We start from the raw sequence: 21,256 nt of genomic DNA, 5'->3' as shown, positions 1-21,256 counted from the left end.
CACCAGAAATATTTCTTGGGGATGAATTTCACAAAAGATGTGCAAGACCTAATTGTTGAAAGGTTCAAATATTAGGAAGTTCAGTTACATTGTGTTTTTATTTGTCCTGCATCGGTCTTAGAGTATTCTTCATTATGAAGACCCATGTCGTGTACATACGGGACAAGTTTCAGATATGTTTTTCATACTGCCTCTTCCCCTGTTCTTTATATTTTCCACTTTCTGGAGTTTTTCTTGTGCGACTTTTTTATTCTGTTTTCTATATCTCTTAACCTTGCGTGTTTTTGTCTTATTTGTCATTGATGCATTCTGTGTAACCTCCTCCTCCTTATATCTGTCTTTTCCTTTAACAATTTTGTTTCTAATCTACTTTTTAAAAAAAAAATAAATTAATTAATTAATTTATTTTTGGCTGTGTTGGGTCTTTGGTCTTTGTTGCTGCACAGGGGCTTTCTCTAGTTGCGGCGAGCGGGGGCTACTCTTTGTTGCGGTGCACGGGCTTCTCATTGTGGTGGCTTCTCTTATTGTGGAGCATGGGCTCTAGGTGCGTGGGCTTCAGTAGTCGTGGCACGCGGGCTCTAGAGGGCAGGCTCAGTAGTTGTGGCACACGGGCACAGTTGCTCCATGGCATGTGGGATCTTCCTGGACCAGGGCTTGAACCCGTGTCCCTTGCATTGGCAGGTGGATTCTTAACCACTGCGCCACCAAGGAAGTCCTTCTAATCTACTTTTTAACCTGTTTTAATATCCCTCTTGCAGCTGTAAGTTCCTGGAGGTTTGTTTACTTAGATGTAAATTTTGAGTTTGACCTCCTCTATTATATTTGGAAGAATTTGATTTTGTTTTTAATTGATGCTTGTTGTATGCTTCAGTGTTTATTCTGGGACCTCTGGGGCTTTCAACTGTCCTGGACTAGAATGTATGCTAATTTCTCTGTTTGGGGATCCTGTACCACACAGGTAGTTTAAACTCAGATGTCATGAGTGGCAGTGACCTGTCTACCTCCCTAACCTCAGCTGACAGACTTTTGCTTCTCCATGATAGTAGGAAAAGTTAGTTTTGAGTTTTCTCATCCTTTTTTTGGAACTTGGGGATTTCTTTTTTTACTCTTGAACTTAACTACATATTGATTAAATATTTGAAATGTTCTATATTATCTAACATTTCCATCTATTTTTGGTGAGGAAAAGGTCCTGTCTTATGCATAGTGTTTTCTTGTTTTTGGATGTTGCTTACTGTTATTTGTTTGATTTACATTAGTTTGTTAAAGATTAGTGTGACTTTAACATATAATTTTTCTTTTTCATCTGTGGAGGTGATCTTTCTGTAAAATTCTTTTGTTCTAGATTGCTGGTCCTTGTTTCCTTCCAGAATTATAGTATTTTAATAATAATGAAAAGAAATTTGTTCTGATGGAACATATTTATAACAAAAGCATTTCATTTTCAAAATTTAGAATTTACCTTTGTATTAATTGAGGAAAATTTTGAGTGTATATTTTTAAATTCTGATTTTGTCAAGACACACCATCCCAGAGAGTCCAGTTCATCCTGGGTACTGAAGATGATGATGAAGAACACATTCCCCATGATCTCTTCACGGAAATGGATGAGCTGTGCTACAGAGATGGAGAAGAGTATGAATGGAAAGAAACTGCCAGGTGATGATACTCTCTCAGTTTTTAACTGCCTTTACTTGGTTTCTTTTTGTAATGAGAATATAAAATTGAAATTGAGACATCCAGTGCTTTAAAACAATGAGTAGAGAATTTCCTTCTGTCTGGAAATTTTATCTTTAGTCTCAAAATTTGTTTCCTTAAATAATTCTTAATGCTATAATATAACAAAAGGAAATATGTTACTGTAGACTTATAATTAGAGGAAACAAGTTTGAAAAATCAACATCTTGCATATTTAAAGTTTAAAATAAGATTGGAAGCTGAAACTATGAATTTCCAGAGTTTGTTTCTGTAAACTTACTACAGTGATAGCTAGAATAGAAAGAGGAACTACAAACGTAACTTGTTGCCTATCGACATTATAGGCTGTTAACCTAATTTGTAAAAATGTGTTTGTAGCGAAATTTTGTTTTGGTGGTGGTGATCTTTGTTTCTGTTTAAAAGAACAAGCTTATGTTTATCATATTAAAATAAACAAATGGAATCATTATTTGTAAAATATTGTTATACATTATACATTTCAGATGGCTGAAATTTGAAGAGGATGTTGAAGACGGCGGTGACCGGTGGAGTAAGCCTTACGTGGCGACCCTCTCTTTGCACAGTCTTTTTGAACTGAGAAGTTGCATCCTAAATGGAACAGTCATGCTGGATATGAGAGCAAGCACTCTTGATGAAATAGCAGGTGATAGCAAAGTGACTTCTTTATAGTTAAATTGTATTGAAGTTAGAGATACTTAAATAAGGAAAATAAAGTGGAATTTAGACCATTGATTTGACAGTTACATGTTGAGCTTCCATTCTGTGCAGGGCAGTATGAGGAGTAGACGTATAAATAACCCTTTTTGTCTTTGATAAGTTTGGAGTCTAAAAGATTAAATTAGAGAGATGTAACTACGGTTATCAAGAAGAAAGTGACTAGTGCCATAAGCAAGATATGGAGCCTGTTCTCTGGAAATGCAGAGGAAGGAGCTTTTTGTTTCTTTGTTGTCTGGACCAAGGTATCTGGGGAAGATACAGAGAGTACATTAACTATACAACTTATCCATAGAATTTGAACACATGGCAATAAGGAGCAGGGTGGTGCAAGAGGAAAGAAAGTATTCTAAGGAGGAGGAAGAGAAGGAAGAAAAGTCTAGAAAGTATAGACAGCTATGAATCTCAAAAAAGTCAATTCTCTGTGAGTATACAGATTCTTGAGATATGTTAGAAAAATAAATTAGAGGTGGATTGTGACTAGCATTGAATTACTGGGTTAAGAAATTGGATTTTATTTGGTAGGCATTTTGGCTCTCAATGATTTTTAAGTTGGAGAATAGTATGATCTCGATGTGTGTCAGGGATATCATTCTGGCAAGAAGAGGTAGGGTGGCTTTGGATAAGAAGAGGTTAGAAGCAAGGAGGTCATTTATTCTCTTGGAATGTCTAGGCAAGAAGTAATGACGATCTGATGTCTGGTAGGTAGTAACAATGGAAACGAAGGAGAGAAAATCGAAGGATACTGTGGAGGTAGAAAGAAGGAAAAGATAGCTGTGATAAAGCTATTTGGTCATTAACTGAAGTTGCTCAAAACCAGTATCCAGTTCAGTAGTAATAAATTTGATAGTGTGACTACCATTATAGACTACCCAATATAAAAACAAAAAACTATTGTATTTGATCTTCAAGAGGACCATAAATTTATTAGAATTTCTCAGGCTAGAAATATCAATACATTGATATTACCAGATTGATAGATTTGACCTTGTGCTGCAAATCTTTAAGTTATCAAAGTCCTTACTTTCTTGTTTTATATAAATGACTGAAAAACTGAGTTAGGATTAGGAATATTGAATTTAGATATATTCAGTATGTCTTACTTTGGCTTTTAATTATCACATAATACAATATAATATTTTAGTAAATGTATAATCCAGTGTTCATTTGTATGGTAGCCTGCAGTCATGGTGTTACTGTTAAGAGTTTACCTGCTAGGTTGATCCCTTCCAGTTTTCTCTCAGAGGAATCTTATCATAGATTTGAAAGCCTGACTCTTTTATCTCAAGTTGCTGCCACTTTTAAAAAATATTTATATGTACTTTATAAATTAAAAATAGTCCAGGTACCGCAGTAATGTATAAAATGTCATTGCCATCAATCTCCCCATTTCCCACACCTCCCTCACAGCCTGATATAGTCATCTTTCTAAAACTTATTACTTCATATTTTATCTATTCAGTTACTCACTGGTTTTTCTACCTCTGGGCGAGTGAGAGCAGAAACTTGATCTGCTTAGTTAATTGCTGTATTCCCAGCACATAATAGGTACTCAGTAAATAGTTAATGATTGAATGAATGAGTAGAGATATGCATCTACAGTTTTGGGGAAAAGTATGAGGTGAAGCAAGAAAATACCTTCACTTCTTAGGAAGCCAATATTTGAATATCCATTTTAATAGAATTTATTGTATCATCAGTAAAGCACCTTCAACTATATAGGAAGGCTATTGGTGAATAACAGTAGCTTTTCAATAAATAATAGTATTTATTAAAATAAGGGTCTCTATTAATATGTTCATTTTTGTTGGATAATGTTCATGTTTATCTTTATGCATCCATTATTCAATATTAGAAGAGAATGATACTTTCTAGAGCTATTTAAGAATCTTATTTTTCTGGTAAAATTTCACTTAAGATTTATTCTGTGTTATAGTCATCCAAGTGTTAGTTTATTTAATAAAAATGATTGTTATCTATGTATTTTTCTTTGCCTAGATATGGTATTGGACAACATGATCGCCTCTGGCCAGTTGGACGAGTCCATAAGAGAGAATGTCAGAGAAGCCCTTCTGAAGAGGCACCATCATCAGAATGAGAAAAGGTTCACCAGCCGGATTCCCCTTGTTCGATCTTTTGCAGATATAGGCAAGAAACATTCTGACCCTCACTTGCTTGAAAGGAATGGTGAGATAAGTTGTGGCATTCAATTTTTGCTAACACGTCTACACTAATGGCATTCCAGTGTGTTACAATTAGCATTCTGGAAAAGAAACATATTTTTTCTAGATAATTACATAGGCCTTTATCTTTTTAATTCTCTTTAAAATAATAATTTGTGCATTTAAAGATTTCATTTCTAAAATGTCTTTACAACGTGACAGAATTATCTGTAGAAATTACTTAGATGAAAAAATTAAGCATTTACTCTGTTAAAATGGGACATTTAAGTATTGGTAATATTTAAACACTACACTATACATAACCCTGAATTACTCTCCTTCTTGCTTTTTTGTTTCTGCTGAAGAATTCTTGTATATTTGATAAAAGAGCCATAAATTATTATCTATAAATTTAATCTTTTGAAAATTTTAAGTCTTGTGTTTGGGCCTTTAATATTAGATTTTTCCTAGAGATTTTTTTTTTTTCTCCTGAGTATACTTTACTTGCTGGGCATAAACAAGTATTTTGGGGTTGGTCTGCTGATTTCACTGCTTTTTATTTACATAATTTGTGAAAGGTTTTTGTGCTTGTTCCTGTTTTATGCTAGGGATGATGCAGTTGATTTTTTTCAAGCCATTGAGAATGGCACAGACCCACACACTGCTGCTCTCCCCTCTCATTCACGGTCTAGCATGGGTTATGTGGGACATGGGGAGAATGTGTTTTTGTAGCCATTTACCTATGTCACTGTCTTAAGGCTGGCATGCTATCACTGGGGTTCTATTTTGGGTCTCAAAGATAGCTCTGATCACAGTGACTGGAAAAATCCATGTGCAAAGAATTGGAGCTGGTTTTGAGGGTCACTGCTGCCTCTAGTTGCTACCATTACCCAAGGCTTGTGAGAATTACAGTGAAGAGGAGTGGAGGATGGGCCACAAATCCTTCTGCTCATCTTTTCTGTCTTTGAAAAGAGTATGGCTTTTAACTCTTCTACAAGCACACAGTCTCAGGTGGTAGGATTTAACATGTCTAAAATTGACAGTACTTAATCATTGTTTGCAGCTCAGTGTAAGATAATTAAGTCCATTTTCTTCTGAGCATTTGACCAATAAAACTCTTTTTAATCTATTTAAAATTGTGCCTTTCTATATTCAACGAACCTTAAGAATGAAAGAAATCTCTTATGGACCTAAGTTCAATCTGAAAGCAAGCCATCTATGTCACGTCTTTTTTTCACCTTTCCATGTATTGCATATGCTCTACTTTAGTGAAGTGAATTTGTTTCCCTAGAGAGATCATATTAAATCTTTCTTCCCCATATGCAGTGGTTCCTGATTATTCTCCAATTGTCAGTTGATTCCTTTTAATCATAAGACAATGGCTATTTTCTTTTAGATGCCATTTTAGCATGGGCATTCTGTTATTTTGTTATATTATAGTTGTAATTTAACAATTTTTTCTGCATGTAGCTTATTTTTTAACTAAATAGTGGTGGTTTATGGATTAAAAGTTCATATTTTTAATATTTCTGGGATCTCTTGAGCATGTAGCTTTGATTACTTAGATCATGTGAGGTTGTTATATTTCTCATGCTTTTCCTGAAAAAACAATGTTATTCCATTAAGCCACACTTGATTAGAATAACCAAGTGTTTGAAGTATAACTATACCTGACCTTTTGAAATACTGTAGACTTAGCTTCCTCATCACTCTTGTTGGCAAGAAATACTTTATTCTTAGCTAGTTAAATTAAAGATTGTATGTATTTGTTTTAATTTATCTGCTGCATTAGAAATGGAAGCATATTTTAGGACATTTATTAATATCAGATAATGAACTCAAGAATATGTACCTTTTAAAATTGACATTTCTCTTTTGAAAAAAGAAATTCCTATAACTTGTCTTATGTTTTTAAATTTTACTTGAGAGTGCTATCAGTAGGTGATGCCCTATTGACTTAATGTTATTGATATCACCTTTAAGTTAGGAATTATTAGATACCGTTAATGTGGACTTTTCTTATGAGAGAATATGTAGCAGTTCGGTGCAATGTAGATAAAATGCACTAAATATCAGTGCTGGTAAGTTTTGTTTTGGGTTTTATTTCTTAGATTATTTTTGTGTTATGTTCTCATTTGCTATTTATCATTTTTTTAAGCAGCAGCTTTCCATTGATATTATTCTTTAATTTTAAAGCCACACTATTGGACATTCTCATTACTAACAGAATATCGTCCCCGACCATCTATCATTAGCATTGTTTTTTATTTTTTGTTTTGATTTTTGGATACATCTTCAGAGAACTAATTACAGTTTAAGCCATTTTTCAATGATTTTCTAATACTTAAAAATCTGATTGTCATACTAACCCTGATAGCATGAATTTGAAATTTTGGATCTTTTTAAAATCTTGCAGTTTATGGTGTAAATTGATTTTTTTGTGTCTCATTTGTCTTCTGCAGTGAACTTCATCACTTTTCATTTATTTGTTTTATCTCAGGGGAAGGCCTTTCAGCCTCCCGCCACTCTTTGCGAACAGGTCTGTCTGCCTCAAACCTTTCATTGAGAGGAGAATCACCTTTATCTCTTCTTCTCAGTCATCTTCTTCCTTCTTCAAGAGCTGGAACCCCTGCAGGCTCGAAGTGTACAACCCCAGTACCCACCCCTCAGAACAGTCCTCCTTCCAGCCCTAGGCTCAGTCGCCTGAACTCCAGAAGTTCCCAGCAGAGGCAGCTTCAGGCCCCAGAGCTACTGGTTTCACCTGCCAGTGACGATATTCCCACAGTAGTAATTCATCCGCCTGAGGAAGACTTAGAAGCACTGCAAGGCCAGGAGCAGAAGAATGAGGAAAATGTTGACATAACTTCAGGCAACTATTCAAAGTCCTCCATGTGTGGTGCTTTCTGCCTCTGGATCACTTGCACTTGGAATGCCTTTCAAGCACATAGCTTTAGCAGCATACATAGATAATGCTTATAATTTATTTTGACTTCTGCATGTTTTTTTCTTTATAGTATATTACAGAGAAGGATAGAATTATTAAAAATTTTAAGTTTTAAAAAGACTCCAAATAAGACTACACATAATTTAATTATTTTTCAAAAATTTTCACTGAGATTTTACAGGTCAATGCATTTGAATGGTTCAAAAAAATGTAGACATTTTTACAAGTAATCTTTTAATTTGCCATGATTAAAAAAATGGTGGCCCTTCTTGTGCATTTCATTCCATAAGGTGAATGAACACATGTTTTACATAAAGTAAAATGGGGCGATATGCCTTTTATCTACTATTTGGTGCTTTTGTTCAAGGAATGCAGTATGTTTTAACCTTCCTAACAAAAATAGAATTGAATGTTCTTTTTCTCATTTTGTCTCTGAGAAGGTTGAGGTTCACTAATGACTGCCTGGCATCATCATTATTTCAAGACTAGTTTTATAATTTGGAATAGACTTTACTTGTCCTTTATTTAATGCCATATCTATTTTTAATCCTAATGCACCTTGAAATTTTCAGGACTAGAGTTCCAATAGTTGTGGCTAGGATATATTTCTACGTGAATTAGAAAAATTATTTCTTAGTGGATAAAAGGTTTGTAACTCACTTAAGGGTTATTATATATAATTTTGGCTCTTCCTCTTATATATTAATTATATGCACATTTATACATATATATCTTTCTACCCAATTCATATAAAAAAGTATTCTTTAGTGACTATGTTTTACTGACAGCTAAGCATCAGCGTGATATATGAACACTAACTATAGTGGTTTTAATCACATAATTATCACATTTCTGCATAACACTGAATAATATATAACACTTCAATAGTAGCTTATAGTTATTGGCCTGTTTGATGTGTATAAAATTTTGTGTAAGTTGGGTGGATATACCTATTTTCAGAAACTCAGGCTCAGCAAAGTTAAATAAATTCCCCTGGATCATACAGCTAGTAAGTGACAGCCCACGTCCTCTGACTAAACATCCTGTGTTCCTACCAGTATATGACCAACCAGCCTCTCCTTCTCTTTATTGGCTGTATCCAGACATACTAAATACATTTAATCAAAGCTCATTGTAGTTGCCAAAATATGATACTTCTAGAAGTTAAAAAATAGAAGTTTTGTGGTTAAATCATTGTAACATTAATTATGATAGTACTTATAGTAACCATTGTTTCATAGGTTGTCACACACAGTGATGTATACTTTTCAAATATCATATTTCTAATTTGTCTAACAATTTGATGAGTTCATGTTATCGCTGTTTGTAAAATGAAGAAAATTAACACTTAGAGATGTTAAGGTTATACCGTAAATGACCAGAGCAAGGAATTGAACCCAGATCTACTTATAACAAAATCTATAGTATAGAATTTCATTGTAAATTTTAATACTTTGTGGAAAAGATAGAGAATTATATAATGAGGTAACTAAACAAAAAAGGGAAAAAAATCTAGAAATAATTACTCAGAAATAACAAACATTCTTATTTTAATTAAAAAGGACTAGCAAGGTTTACTATTTTTATTGAACAAAAATGACTTTAAAGTTACTTCCCCTTGCATTTGTTTTTACCTATATCTGTCAGTAATACTGGACATTTCTTGTTTTACCAGTTTCAATGTTATTAATGATAAGGGACTATAAATTTGATATGGGGAGGAAGGGATGTACAGGTTCACAATGGCTTATTAGGTCATGTTGTTAAGAGGATAAAAAGAGCAATTTACTGAAAATTGAGGGACACAATTAAATTATTTCCCCCTCTGCCATTAAGTATGCCATGAGATTTATTAGCCTTTCTGAAGAAAAGAAATTAGAACGTAGGGAAAAGAGGGAATTTCTAAGGAAAAGGGAGAGCTTATAATTACTGTTTAAAAAGACATTTATAGAAGGAATGTAATTACAATAATAGGGGCAGCTCTATATTATTCCTTGCTTAGTTACCTTTGCTGCTTAGAGCAGCTGGAAACTCTATAAGTTTTCCTGAAGTCTGATGAAGAAGGTGGCCTTGGCATCATTTTTGAGAGACTAATGTCATAGATTTTTGTGGCACGGGGTCATGATTTGTGAATACCTGTAGTAAAAAAAAAAAAAAAAGAAAAAAGTGGTGTTTCCCATTAGTTATTTTTTGGAGAATAATTATGTAAAAGACGTAACTCACTTTTAGTGTTTGTAACTGTTTTCTGACTCAGTGTTTCTCACGCTTGGCACTATTGACCTTTTGGGGTGGACACTTCTTTGTGGTGGGGGATGTCTTGTGTGTTGTGGGATGTTGAGCAGCACCCTTGGCCTCCACTCACTAGCCGCCAGTACACTCCCTAGTGGTGACAACCAAAGATGTCTCTAGACTTTGCCAGATGTCTGTGGGGGGCAGAATCTTCCCCAGATGAGAACCACTGATCCAAATACTTCTACTTTCAAACTTTTAATGACAGAAAACTGATATCTTTGATTTCTGTTTCTCTAGGTAGCTTTGCTATTTCAAGAAAAAGAATGTAAGGGCACAATAATAGATTTACCAGGGTATGATTTTTAAATCCCAGTACTGATTGTATACATACTCATATTTGTTTTTTCTTTTGCTCAAAGCAAATAAAGTCCTTCTGAGTTATTTGTGCTAATGATAGTTTTAATTTTGGGGAATTTACTCATTTAATTCTGAGCTCTAGGAATTTACTGTAGGAGCAGGGATACTTCCTTAACCTTTTGAAGAAATAGCTTTAACTTAGCTGAGAGTAGGAAGGATTGCATGGAGAAGGCGGTGGTGGGAATCTCTAAGGTGTGCCTGGCATGCTGACTTTAACAGGTTCAAGGTGACCAGGTGAGCCCATGACTTCACGTCATTTCTTCTGGCTTTGTCAGTATTGAGTTGCACATTATTTCTTCTTCCCATTCTACTGTGTCCTTGTTTTCCCTCAGAGCCTTCTCCCCATTCCACTCTTCTCCCCAAAATCTGGTGGCTGGGACTGTTCTGGGAAGCTGTGCCTATGTTTTTTTTTGGTTACACGTTTGCAGGTTGGATGCATTTAGTAGTTAGCAGTGTGTGTGTGTTGATGGTCATTGCAGTTGCTGCCAGGGCCTTAATGATACTCTTCATTTTCTTGTGTGGGAGTTGGTGGAAACCACTGAAAAATACTGGTTCACTTTTTTTTTTCCACTTGGGCATGTATTTTAATAAAGGAATGGACTCTATTATGGAAGTGTAGGGACAAAGTTCAAAGAAGAGGCTAAAATGGTGAAAAATTAGTTAAGTTTTAGGAAATAGTTTTTATTTCAGAATTGTTTAATACTTCTAGGGAATTGAGCACATGGCTAAGGGGATTGCACATACTTTTTACACTGAGATTTTTGCGTCAGAGTGACATCCTAGCGTAGATATTTAACATAGAAGTGGGTATCACAAAGGTCTTCTTTCACTAAGTTTAAGCAGTAAACTCAAATGACTTAAAGTTACTAGTTAGTGTATGTTGTATTCTGTAAAAACGAAAACTCCCTTAGAGGCATTGAATATATCTGATATGCTTAAAATTTTGGAACTCAATTACAAATATTAACTTTAAAGTTTATAGGATCTAACCACAAACAATTTAATTGAATTTCTGTGGGTCACTAGATTGTCTTGAGTGGCAGAGTTAAAACTAAAAGTAAAGACTGTTGTTAATTGTCTAGTGCATCTTCTCCGTGATACTCAGTGTTTTGGGTAATATTAAATCTATATTCTTGAACTAGAAAGTCTTGGGTGTTTTGAAAAAATTAGGTACATTTAATGGTAGAAATCTGTGTTAAGTACTTCAACATTTTTGAGATTTGAACTTTATGCAAAATTCGTAGTGGTAATGATTGGTCATATGCTACTGGGTGTTTTTATGTTATTGTGTGAATTGTTGCTGCTGAGTGTTACTTGAAATGAGTATACATAATGCATGAACATATATCTATCATTTGTAATACAAACAAGCTAATTTAATAGAACGTGTATCTAAAATAGTAAAAACATTACTATTATGTTTTAACATATTTCTTAGGAATAATGACAGTAGGCAGCACATAAATTTTACACAAGAGAATGAAAATTCTTGAGGAAACTGTTAAGATTAGGGATGATTATGGCAAAATTAGTGTACATTTAGTTGATGTGGCTCTTAACATTTTCTGAGTTACATTTAGGTTTTAACAGAAATTTTATATTGTTATTGATGTAAGTGTGCTAGACATCATTAAGCTAACTTAATGATGTGCAGTTCACATGTCTATTGGATACATTGAAAATGGATGCCCTAAGTATTTCTAGTGGTGATCAGACCCAGGTCTTCCACCTTCTACTCACTTTTTCTCTTTTTGCAAAAGGCCACCATTTTTGTAAATGCCCATTATATTATTTAAAATGTTAAAATATATAGCTTCATTATTGCTTAAAATGTTAATCTACTCTTGCTGGTATGGTACTAACACTTGGCACCTTTTTTTTTTTTTTTTTTTTTTTTTTACCTAACACATTTGCTTTTAATAAACCATCACTTTCAGGATATGAGCAGATTCAGGTTACAAAGTGAATTTTCTCCTTACTAGTTTGGAATTTGTTTGTTCTTAAATACAGGTATTTTGGCCTCTCCACAGTCTGCACCTGGAAACTTGGACAATAGTAAAAGTGGAGAAATGAAAGGTAATGGAAGTGGAGGAAGCAGAGAAAATAGTACTGTTGACTTCAGCAAGGTAATTCTGTTATTAACTATACATTTTCATAGTCATTTTTACTGAGAAAATTGTAGCATTGTGGCTTTATTAACATTGATCATAATAATTTTTTAATAACTGGTGCCTATAAACCTGCATGTGATGCTTGTGATATGTTAATTTATGATCAGAAATTGTGAGAAAGGTAACAGTGTCATAGCACTTGAATAACGTTATATCTTACTAGTGTTAGAAATTCTGAAAAAAGAATATATGAATAATATGGTATTTTTATCTATACCTACCCATAGATATCATGAAACTTCAGTACCTTTTGAATTACAGTCGTTTGTTCTGGAGCTACCACCACTAGAAAGATTAATTCTGGTAATGATGTTACAGCAGTAATGATTCAGCTTTTTCTCAGCTGTAATGTGATCCCAGAATTATTGTCTTATGGTGTCAGTACTTTCTGGAATGTCACTAGGAAACATTGGTGCTTCCCCATGGGTAGGTAAAGGTAAAGGCATGGATTTAAAAACAATTCACCTATCTCAACTATGATTTTTAATTGTGGTAGATGAGTATTTAAATGAAATATAAAAAGAACTTATTTCAAAAGAACAGGGCAAAAAACTACAAGTTCAAATTACAATTGAATTTAAAGCATACTTTGTGAGTACTGCCTCTGAATAATTGATCCCCTGTGGCCATTGTAAATTTTTTTATTGGTATTTACTATAGGATACAATGTCAGACTTTTAATTAAATGTGATTATTTCAAGTAAGATTCATTTTTTAAGCCTTTATTTTATGATGCAAAGTCTATAAATCACATTTTGCAGAAAAGGCATTTAAATGATGATTTGCGGTAGCTTTGCTGAGCTTCATGCTCTAAAATTATAAAAAGCTTTGCCAAAAAAAAGCCTTGCTTATGGGACGTTGTACTGTTCTAAGTCGATCATATTTTTACTGGTGCTCCAATTATTTCAGATGAGTGTAAAGTGTTCAGTATCTAAATTGCAATGAATAAATTACTATAGTTTACGTTATACATCTCCTCTAGACATGGCAGATGCCATTTACTTTTGTTCCTCTGTCACAGTTTTCCTTTTTTTACTTGGTCTGTCCTTGTGTACACCTCCTTATCTCCTGTTGGGCAGGAGTCTGCCTCCTGGCACTGTAGTTGTGGCACACTGGGTGTGGGACTCAAGAGGCCCGCTGTAAGTGCTGGTTTTATTTTAATAGATAGCCCTGTAAGTGGTTGTTTAGTGCCTTGTGTGAAACTGCGTATAGACGAAGAAGTTGCCATACTTTGATATTATGCTCGTAACCTTTTCTTTGTAATTATACACAGACAACTGAATTTGATTATATAGCACTACCATATATCTATACCAATTATGGCTATTGTAGTTTTAAATAAACATAATTTTTCCCACTGAATGAAGATACTGGGGAATGCCCAGAGTTCTTTAAAATAAAAAGGACTTATAAAAATACATAAAATATAAAGGAACTAATTGATTTCTAAGATTAAACAATAGATAATAATTAAATGAATATTTTTAGCACTGTGTATAATTTCATGGACCACTGTTAGCTTGTGAACTATATTTTTGTCTTTAATAGTTTTTAATGAATACTGCTATATTCATTGAAAATTTTCTCTAGTTTGTATGTTTGGTAATTTAGATCTCTGAAGTAGTAAAGACTATGACAGTAAAACAGTTGGAAGTATTGTTTGGTAGATGTGTTTTGCTTGCTTTTTTGTATTTGTCTACTTCATTCTTTGTATTTGTGAGAATTTTGGCATTTTTACATCCTTTAGATCACCAGTTTTGATTAGCAAATAGTAGTCTTAAAAGCATCTTTTCTTTCCTATTTCCCTCTGGTCTTATTAATACCATGCACACTTTATTTTTAATTACTATTTATTTGTCACTAGGTTGATATGAATTTCATGAGAAAAATTCCTTCGGGAGCTGAGGCATCCAATGTTCTGGTGGGAGAAGTGGATTTTTTGGAGAGACCTATAATTGCGTTTGTGAGACTGGCTCCTGCTGTTCTTCTCTCAGGGCTGACCGAGGTCCCTGTTCCTACAAGGTAAAGAGAGGGTTAATTCCAGTTAACATTCTCCCAGAATGTCCAAAATCTAAAAAATTTTATTCACTGAAGGAACATGTTGCTTTATGCAGCATAGCACAGGGAGATCGGCTCGGTGCTTTGGGATGACCTAGGAAGGATGGGAGGGAGGCTTAAGAGGGAGGGGATATGGGGACATGTGTATGCATGTGGCTGATTCGCTTTGTTGTGCAATAGAAACTTACACGGTATTGTGAAGCAATTATACTCCAATAAAGATCTGTTAAAAAAAATTGATAAATTTAAAAACTCAAATTATAAATTAAAAAAAATACATTGGATTTATATTTTTACGAGAAGTTCGGTATCTTGGGAGCTTTGGTTTAAAAAACAGTTCATCATTTTAGACATAGTATGTTCTGTGCAGGCACTGAAGTCATAGAGAATGGAATTGAATCCTTGCTCTGCCACTTTTTGTGGGATGGTCAAGCCAGACTTCAGTTCTCTAAGCTTTATTTGTAAAATGAGGGTAGCAGTACCTCACAGGGTTGATTAAATGTAATAATGCCTCTGAATTAGGCAAAATGCTTTGTTCTGACCTGATCAAATCTTCTGTTCAGTATACATTATAAGTAAAAATTGAAATGGGGGTCATATCCTTAAGAAGTAGCAAGTTGTGTTATAAAGGGTTATCAATTTGTTAGCTACTGATTGTATAAACTTAATTACAAATGAGAATAATTAAAAATAGTTTTTTCTTATTCATATAATAGTAAATAAGAAGAATTAATTGCAGCTTGATTGAAATACATGTGCCAGTTCTTAAGCTTTACTGAATTGCATTAACGGTATAGTATTAAGATAAATGAGAAGAATAATTTCATAGATTCACATTTAAATTCTTATAAAGCAGGAAGATGAATACTTCCAGTTTGGATTATTGTGAATATTAATATTTTACTGTAGTGTTAACAATGATATAACTAAGTAGGAAGTTAAATAATTTTTATTTAGTCACTATAAATAAATTAAAATCAAATAATAAGAGGTTTGATGTTAAATTTGGAGTCGTAAATAAAAATGCTTTTCCTTCCAAAGGGATTAGTCCCTTATTTACCACATTAGTGTCTTTATCCAGACTGTAGTTTGAGGGATCATGGATTTCTTGTGCATACTCTTAGCTACTTTATTAAGCCAAAGTAAATACTTAAATGGGATTAGTATTCACTTTATTTACTAATTTACTTTTTTTCATCAGTACAGACAAGAAAAAATTGTTTACTCAAAATTCAGAAGGATATAGAAGATGGGAACTTTTAATGTAAAACACCAATTCCTTAAGTACTTTTTTACTCTAAGGAAGATGAAAAGTAATAACTTGGTAGAAACTTATTTATGAATGCCTTTCTTAGTTTTGTGATCTGTTTTCATCTGAATAGAGTTCCATCCTCTTTTCAGCCATTGGTGTGTGAGGATGGAAAAGAGGTCTGAGTGTTGTTTCTGTGTTTACATTTGAATGATTTCTTTATGATTCCTAAATTTATATGTGTATGTTGTTTATGTTTAAATCTGTGTTTTCATGTTTCCTTAGGTTTTTGTTTCTGTTATTGGGTCCTGCAGGCAAGGCGCCGCAGTACCACGAAATTGGAAGATCAATAGCCACCCTCATGACGGATGAGGTAATTAAAATGCCCTTTGACATGGACACTGATTAAAAAGCATATAATGCATATTAAATTATAGTTCTCCTTTCATAGTGAAGCTTAAAAAATTGTCCTTGCTTGTCTTTACTATTTTATCTCATATTCACTATTTGCCTTTTGCAAGGTCTTTAGGACCTTTCTGTCTGGGATCAGTGGATACTGTTTGGCTTCCTCTCTCCCCCCCAAGTTGAAATTATTGACCATCTTCTTGACGTTTTGAAATTTTCTTCCTCCTGCATTTCAGGATATTGGTTCTTTGGGTTTTCCTCAGGACTTTGTGTTTTCCCCTTTTTTCTCTATAATTTCTTGCTTTTGTGGACTTCATCTTTGACCATGGCCTGTATTGATCAGGACTTTTATCTCTTTGGGAGAGAGCTTTATAGTTGGGTACTTGTTAGACATCTCTGCTTTGTGTCCCTAAAGCATCTGAAACCCCACATGTCTGAACTGACCTCCTTTCTCTGTTCTGTCTCAGTCAGTAACCAGATTTTATTGATTTTACCTTTTCTATGTATTTTGCATTTAATCTACCACCTCCTTTCCATCTGTAGCATCACTTCTCCCTCCAGCTTAGACTCTCTTACCTTCTTTTCTTTGGTGACAAAAGTGGATCATATGGGCCTTTCTCTTATAGTATTTTCCTCTGTACTATCAGTAATATGCAGATTCAAATAAATCATTTCCTTGATCCAGATGTATCAATGACATCCTATTGTATATTTGTTTAAATTTAGACTCTTTACTGTTGTCTTAATAGAGTCTGCCTAATCTAGCCTCTGTATGCTTTTTTTTTTTTTTGGAAATTTACATGCTATGACTGACTAGTCACCTTTTCTCTACCACTTGCTCCGTCCACATCAGCTTCCTTTTTGTTCCTCAGATGTGCTATGCTCACTGCTGCCCCTGGACATTGCTGCTCTTCCCTTTGCCTGAGTGCTCACTCTACCACCTCCACCCCACCCTGTGCATGCTTTGTCCCTCATTTCAGACAGATTCCTCCTGTAGTGTTTCCTCCTCTAAGAGACCTTCCTTGGCCACCCAATTCTTCCCCATCAGCTTCCCTTCGTTTACCCTGCTTTATTTTTATAGGCACATTTATTATTACCTGCAGTTGTGTATTTATGTAATTACCTGTTTCACTGTCTTTCCCCCTGAGTTCTTGTGTGGGGACTTTGCCATATCTGTGTCCACAGTGCTCAGAATTGTGCCTGCCAAATAGTAGGCACCCAGTAAATATAAATGATCAAATTAGTTATTTAAGTAAGATTGTTAGCATACCCATGGTTATTCCTTTAGGATAAATGACATTAAAATGTCATAAAAGTGGAATGACGCACCTGCAGTATTATTTTATTCTGTATTTATTATTTCCCAAGTAAAATATTCTCTTTTTAAAAATTGTTGTGTATTAACACATCACTGGTTTCTTTTGTTGTTTGTTACTGTTAATTCATCTGGTAGTACTAATAGTGGGTTATTTTTTAAAGTTATTAGCGAGAGTGGGAACAAGAGTTAAGGTAATTATGTAGACTTAGTTATGATATCTAAAGTGGATTACTATGCGTAGAATTTTCTTTCAGCTTTACAATGCTTTTACTCAATATGTGTATTTTTCTTTAGATTTTTCATGATGTAGCTTATAAAGCAAAAGACAGAAATGACCTCCTATCTGGAATTGATGAATTTTTAGATCAAGTGACTGTCCTACCTCCAGGAGAGTGGGACCCTTCCATACGCATAGAGCCGCCGAAGAGCGTTCCTTCTCAGGTGAGAATCCACACAGTACTTCTTGGAGTTACTTTTTTTTTTTATTAAACATTTTTCAAATAGTTTATACATTTTCAAAACTCAAAACTATATGAAGAACTACACTCAGAGAAGTTGTTCCCCACCGTGTCCCGTTTGCCCACCCCTGTCCCCACCTCCTGTGGGTCACCATTTGTTATTAGTTTTTTGTTATCCTTCCAGTTTTTATTTAGTACAAGGAAATATGAACATATAGTCTTGTTCTCTCCTTTTTCTTACCAGAAGTTAACATCCTACTGTTAGTGTTCTGCACCTTGCTTTTCTCATGTAACAATATTTCCTGGGGATCTGATCGTAAGAAATCATAGAAATACTCCTTCTTCCTTTCCTCACAGCTGTGTTTTATTCCAGTATGGGTGCACCATAGTTTGTCCTGTTTCTGGTGCAGGTTGTTTTCAGTCTTTTGCTATTACAAACCATATCATAGTGTTCATATTGCCATTTTAGTCTTGTGCAGATGTGTCTGTCTGTAGGATGGATTCATGGGAATAAGATTGCTGGCTCACATGGGAATTTGTTTATAATTTTAGCAGATATTACCGGAATCTTCTCTTATCGGGTTGAACTGTTGTGGACTCATTTTGGTGATGAATGAGAATGCCTGTTTCCCTACAGCCTCACTAGCACAGTGTGTTGTCAAACTTTTGAATATTTGTCAGTCTGATAGGTATCATTATCTTACTATATCTGGTATTTTAATGTGGTTTTAATTTGCATTTCTGTAATTAGTGAAGTTGAATATTCCTGAGTATTTTTTGCTCACCCTCCATCACTTTTTTTTAACATTTAAATCATTCGTTGATCCTTTTGAATTTATCATGACGTCTTATGTAGAGAATGCATGCAATTTGTCTTTTTTCTAAATTGCGGCCTGGTTGTCCCTATTTATTAAAAAGTTAAGCATTTCTCCACTTGATTGGTGATGTTGTCTTTATCATTTATTAAATTTCCATATGCATTCAGGTCTGTTTCTGGAATTTCTTTTCCAGTGGTCTGTCTATTCATGGACCAATTTCACACTTTAATTTCTGAGGCTTTTTGTTATATTTTAATATCTGGTAGGTCTGCATTCATTCTCAACCTCTCTCTTACTCTTGTTTTTCTGAATTTTCTTGGCCATCTTTGCATATTTATTTTTCACATAAGCTTTAAAATCAGCTTTTTACTTACAGAAATAAAATGTGATTTTTAAAAAATTGTGATGGAAATTAAATTTCTAAATGAACTGAGGGAAAGTTGACATCTTTATAATATTGAATCTATTCAAGAACATGGTACATCTTCCCCCAGTTGTTTTCCTATTTCAAGTCAGTTTTTGTGTCCTTAAAGAATATTGTAAAGTTCTCCTTATCTGTGCCTTACACGCTCTTGGTGAGTGTATTCATAAGTATTTTATCTTTGTTTCTATTATAAATGAGGTCTTTGTTCCATTATATCATCTGCTTGTTGCTATATATATATATATATATATATACATACATACACACATATATATTTATTTATGAAAGCTATTGATTATTGTATATTTCTTTTGTATCCTGCTACCTTTATTAATGCTTTTATTGTATGTAGTAGTTTTTTAGTCATGTAATCTGCAATAAGAGATAATTTTATCCCTTATTTTCTAATTCTTATACCTCTAACAAGTTTTCTGTTAATTGTATTGATTAAAATCTCTAATAGTTTTAAGTAGTAGTTGACTTTAAAGGGCATTTCTTAATTTTTTCCTAATTGTAGTCAATATCCCTAGTGTTTCTCTCATTAAGTTACTGTGTTTGGTGCCAAAGTACACATTTTATCATGTTAAGAAATTACCCTAATTTCTGTTTTATTGAAATTTTTAATAAAAGTGAATGTTGAATTTTGTCAAAGGGCTTTTTAGCATCTCTGGAGATGATCATATAAATTTTATTTATCAGTTATCATGGTAAATCACATTAATAGGTTCTTTAATTTGAAAAATACTCTTGCAGTATTGGACTAAGCCAACTTGGGCTTTAAAGTGTCTGTAGTCTTTGTCTAATGTTTTATTTAAGTTGTTTGCCATCCTCTGTTTGTAAGTAGATTGGTATATAGATTTTTGTGCGGTCTTCACGTTTTGGTATCATCATTATACTTGTTTCATAAAAACAAATTTGTAAGTTTTCCTTTTTCTGTGTTCTTTAAACCTTAAGTGGTTTGGAATAATTTGGTTCTGAAAGTTTGAAAGATTTCTTTATTAAAATTTTCTGAGCTTGACTCTTGTGTCGTAGACTTCAACAACTTGCTTATTTCTTCTGTGGAAATTGGTTTGTGTAAGCTTTCTCTTTTTTCTAGACTCAGTTTAGGTAAACTGTATACCATAGAAAATTACCTATTTTCTGGTGTCAATTTTGGGAAAATATGTTTTTTGGTATATTACCCATATCATCAAATTTTTCATTTATTTGCAGAGGGTTGTGTTGTGCAGTCTGTCTCTCTCTTTGTACATATATATATATTTCTTATATATATGTAAAATTTATGAAGTTGCCTCCTTGTCGTATCTTTGGTTGTATATTAGCTAATGGTTTATCATATTTTTCCAGTAGAGCAGCTTTTAAAATTTATTTCAGTTCTCCTTTTTAAAAAAGTATATTGTGTTTTGTAACTCAATTTCTGCTTTTAGCTGCTTTATTTTATTCCTTTCACCTTCCTTAAAAGATTTTTTTCACATTTCCTGAATTAAATGCTTAATACACTTATTTTTATTCTTCCAATTTTCTTAATATAAGTGCTTCATTTTCTTGAATGAAGCTTTTGCTGTATCCCATAGATTGTGACATATAGTATTTTTCTTTAGATTTGTTTTCTAGGAATTCTGTACTTTTGTTTTCTCTTTCCCCTTTGAGCTATGATGTAAGTTAGTTTTAATTTTGACATTTTCAAATGGTAATCTTATGATTATAGATAAGTTGTGCTGCTCTATAAATACTGAATATGTGAACCAGGGAGTTTAAGTCTGTAGTTGAGCCAGAGTCTTTGATCCGGGGCACCTCCTGGGATGAACACCACCCCCAACCCCGTCTTTTTCTTTCTCCTCCTCCCTCTCCCTTTCTCTTTGGTCTCCTCTCTCTCCCTCTAGCAGTCTCCCACCCACCCCAACCCAAACCCCGCCCCGCCCCCCACTCCCACCACACACACAGACACACACACACACACACACACTTTTTTTAGTCCAGCAACCTCTGACCTTTGGAGGTAACAAATTAAAAGCTCACTTTGGTGAGGAGGAGGAGATCTTTTATCATGAGAATAGTACTCTTGAATTTGTAATAAAACTTAATGGGAAATTGATTTTTATGAAAATTTGTTTAATAACTCTTGTGCTACTTATGTCTTAAGGGAAGTATTTTAAAAAGAAAAAAA

The 21,256-nt window shown here is 33.9% G+C and overlaps 1 protein-coding gene across 8 annotated transcripts in view; it reads left to right on the top strand.

Annotated features, from left to right (window-relative positions):
* The window catches only part of SLC4A7 (solute carrier family 4 member 7), a 115,067-nt gene that overhangs the window by 54,804 nt on the left and 39,007 nt on the right, over nucleotides 1-21,256 (top strand). For 5 of the 8 annotated variants that reach the window (XM_036867800.1, XM_036867799.1, XM_036867801.1 and 2 more), the window contains exons 4-11: nucleotides 1,521-1,659; nucleotides 2,202-2,362; nucleotides 4,432-4,620; nucleotides 7,096-7,464; nucleotides 12,199-12,314; nucleotides 14,224-14,381; nucleotides 15,952-16,039; nucleotides 17,684-17,830. In XM_036867800.1, the coding sequence (XP_036723695.1) occupies nucleotides 1,521-1,659; nucleotides 2,202-2,362; nucleotides 4,432-4,620; nucleotides 7,096-7,464; nucleotides 12,199-12,314; nucleotides 14,224-14,381; nucleotides 15,952-16,039; nucleotides 17,684-17,830 (1,367 nt within the window). The remainder of the gene's footprint in view (nucleotides 1-1,520; nucleotides 1,660-2,201; nucleotides 2,363-4,431; nucleotides 4,621-7,095; nucleotides 7,465-12,198; nucleotides 12,315-14,223; nucleotides 14,382-15,951; nucleotides 16,040-17,683; nucleotides 17,831-21,256) is intronic. The other 3 variants (XM_036867805.1, XM_036867803.1, XM_036867804.1) reach the window with 2 other exon arrangements.

The sequence above is a fragment of the Balaenoptera musculus genome, chromosome 11 (assembly GCF_009873245.2).
Source record: "Balaenoptera musculus isolate JJ_BM4_2016_0621 chromosome 11, mBalMus1.pri.v3, whole genome shotgun sequence".
NCBI lineage: Eukaryota > Metazoa > Chordata > Mammalia > Artiodactyla > Balaenopteridae > Balaenoptera > Balaenoptera musculus.
The sequence above is the reverse complement of the archived record's forward strand: the minus strand, read 5'-3'. Positions and strand labels throughout refer to the sequence as shown.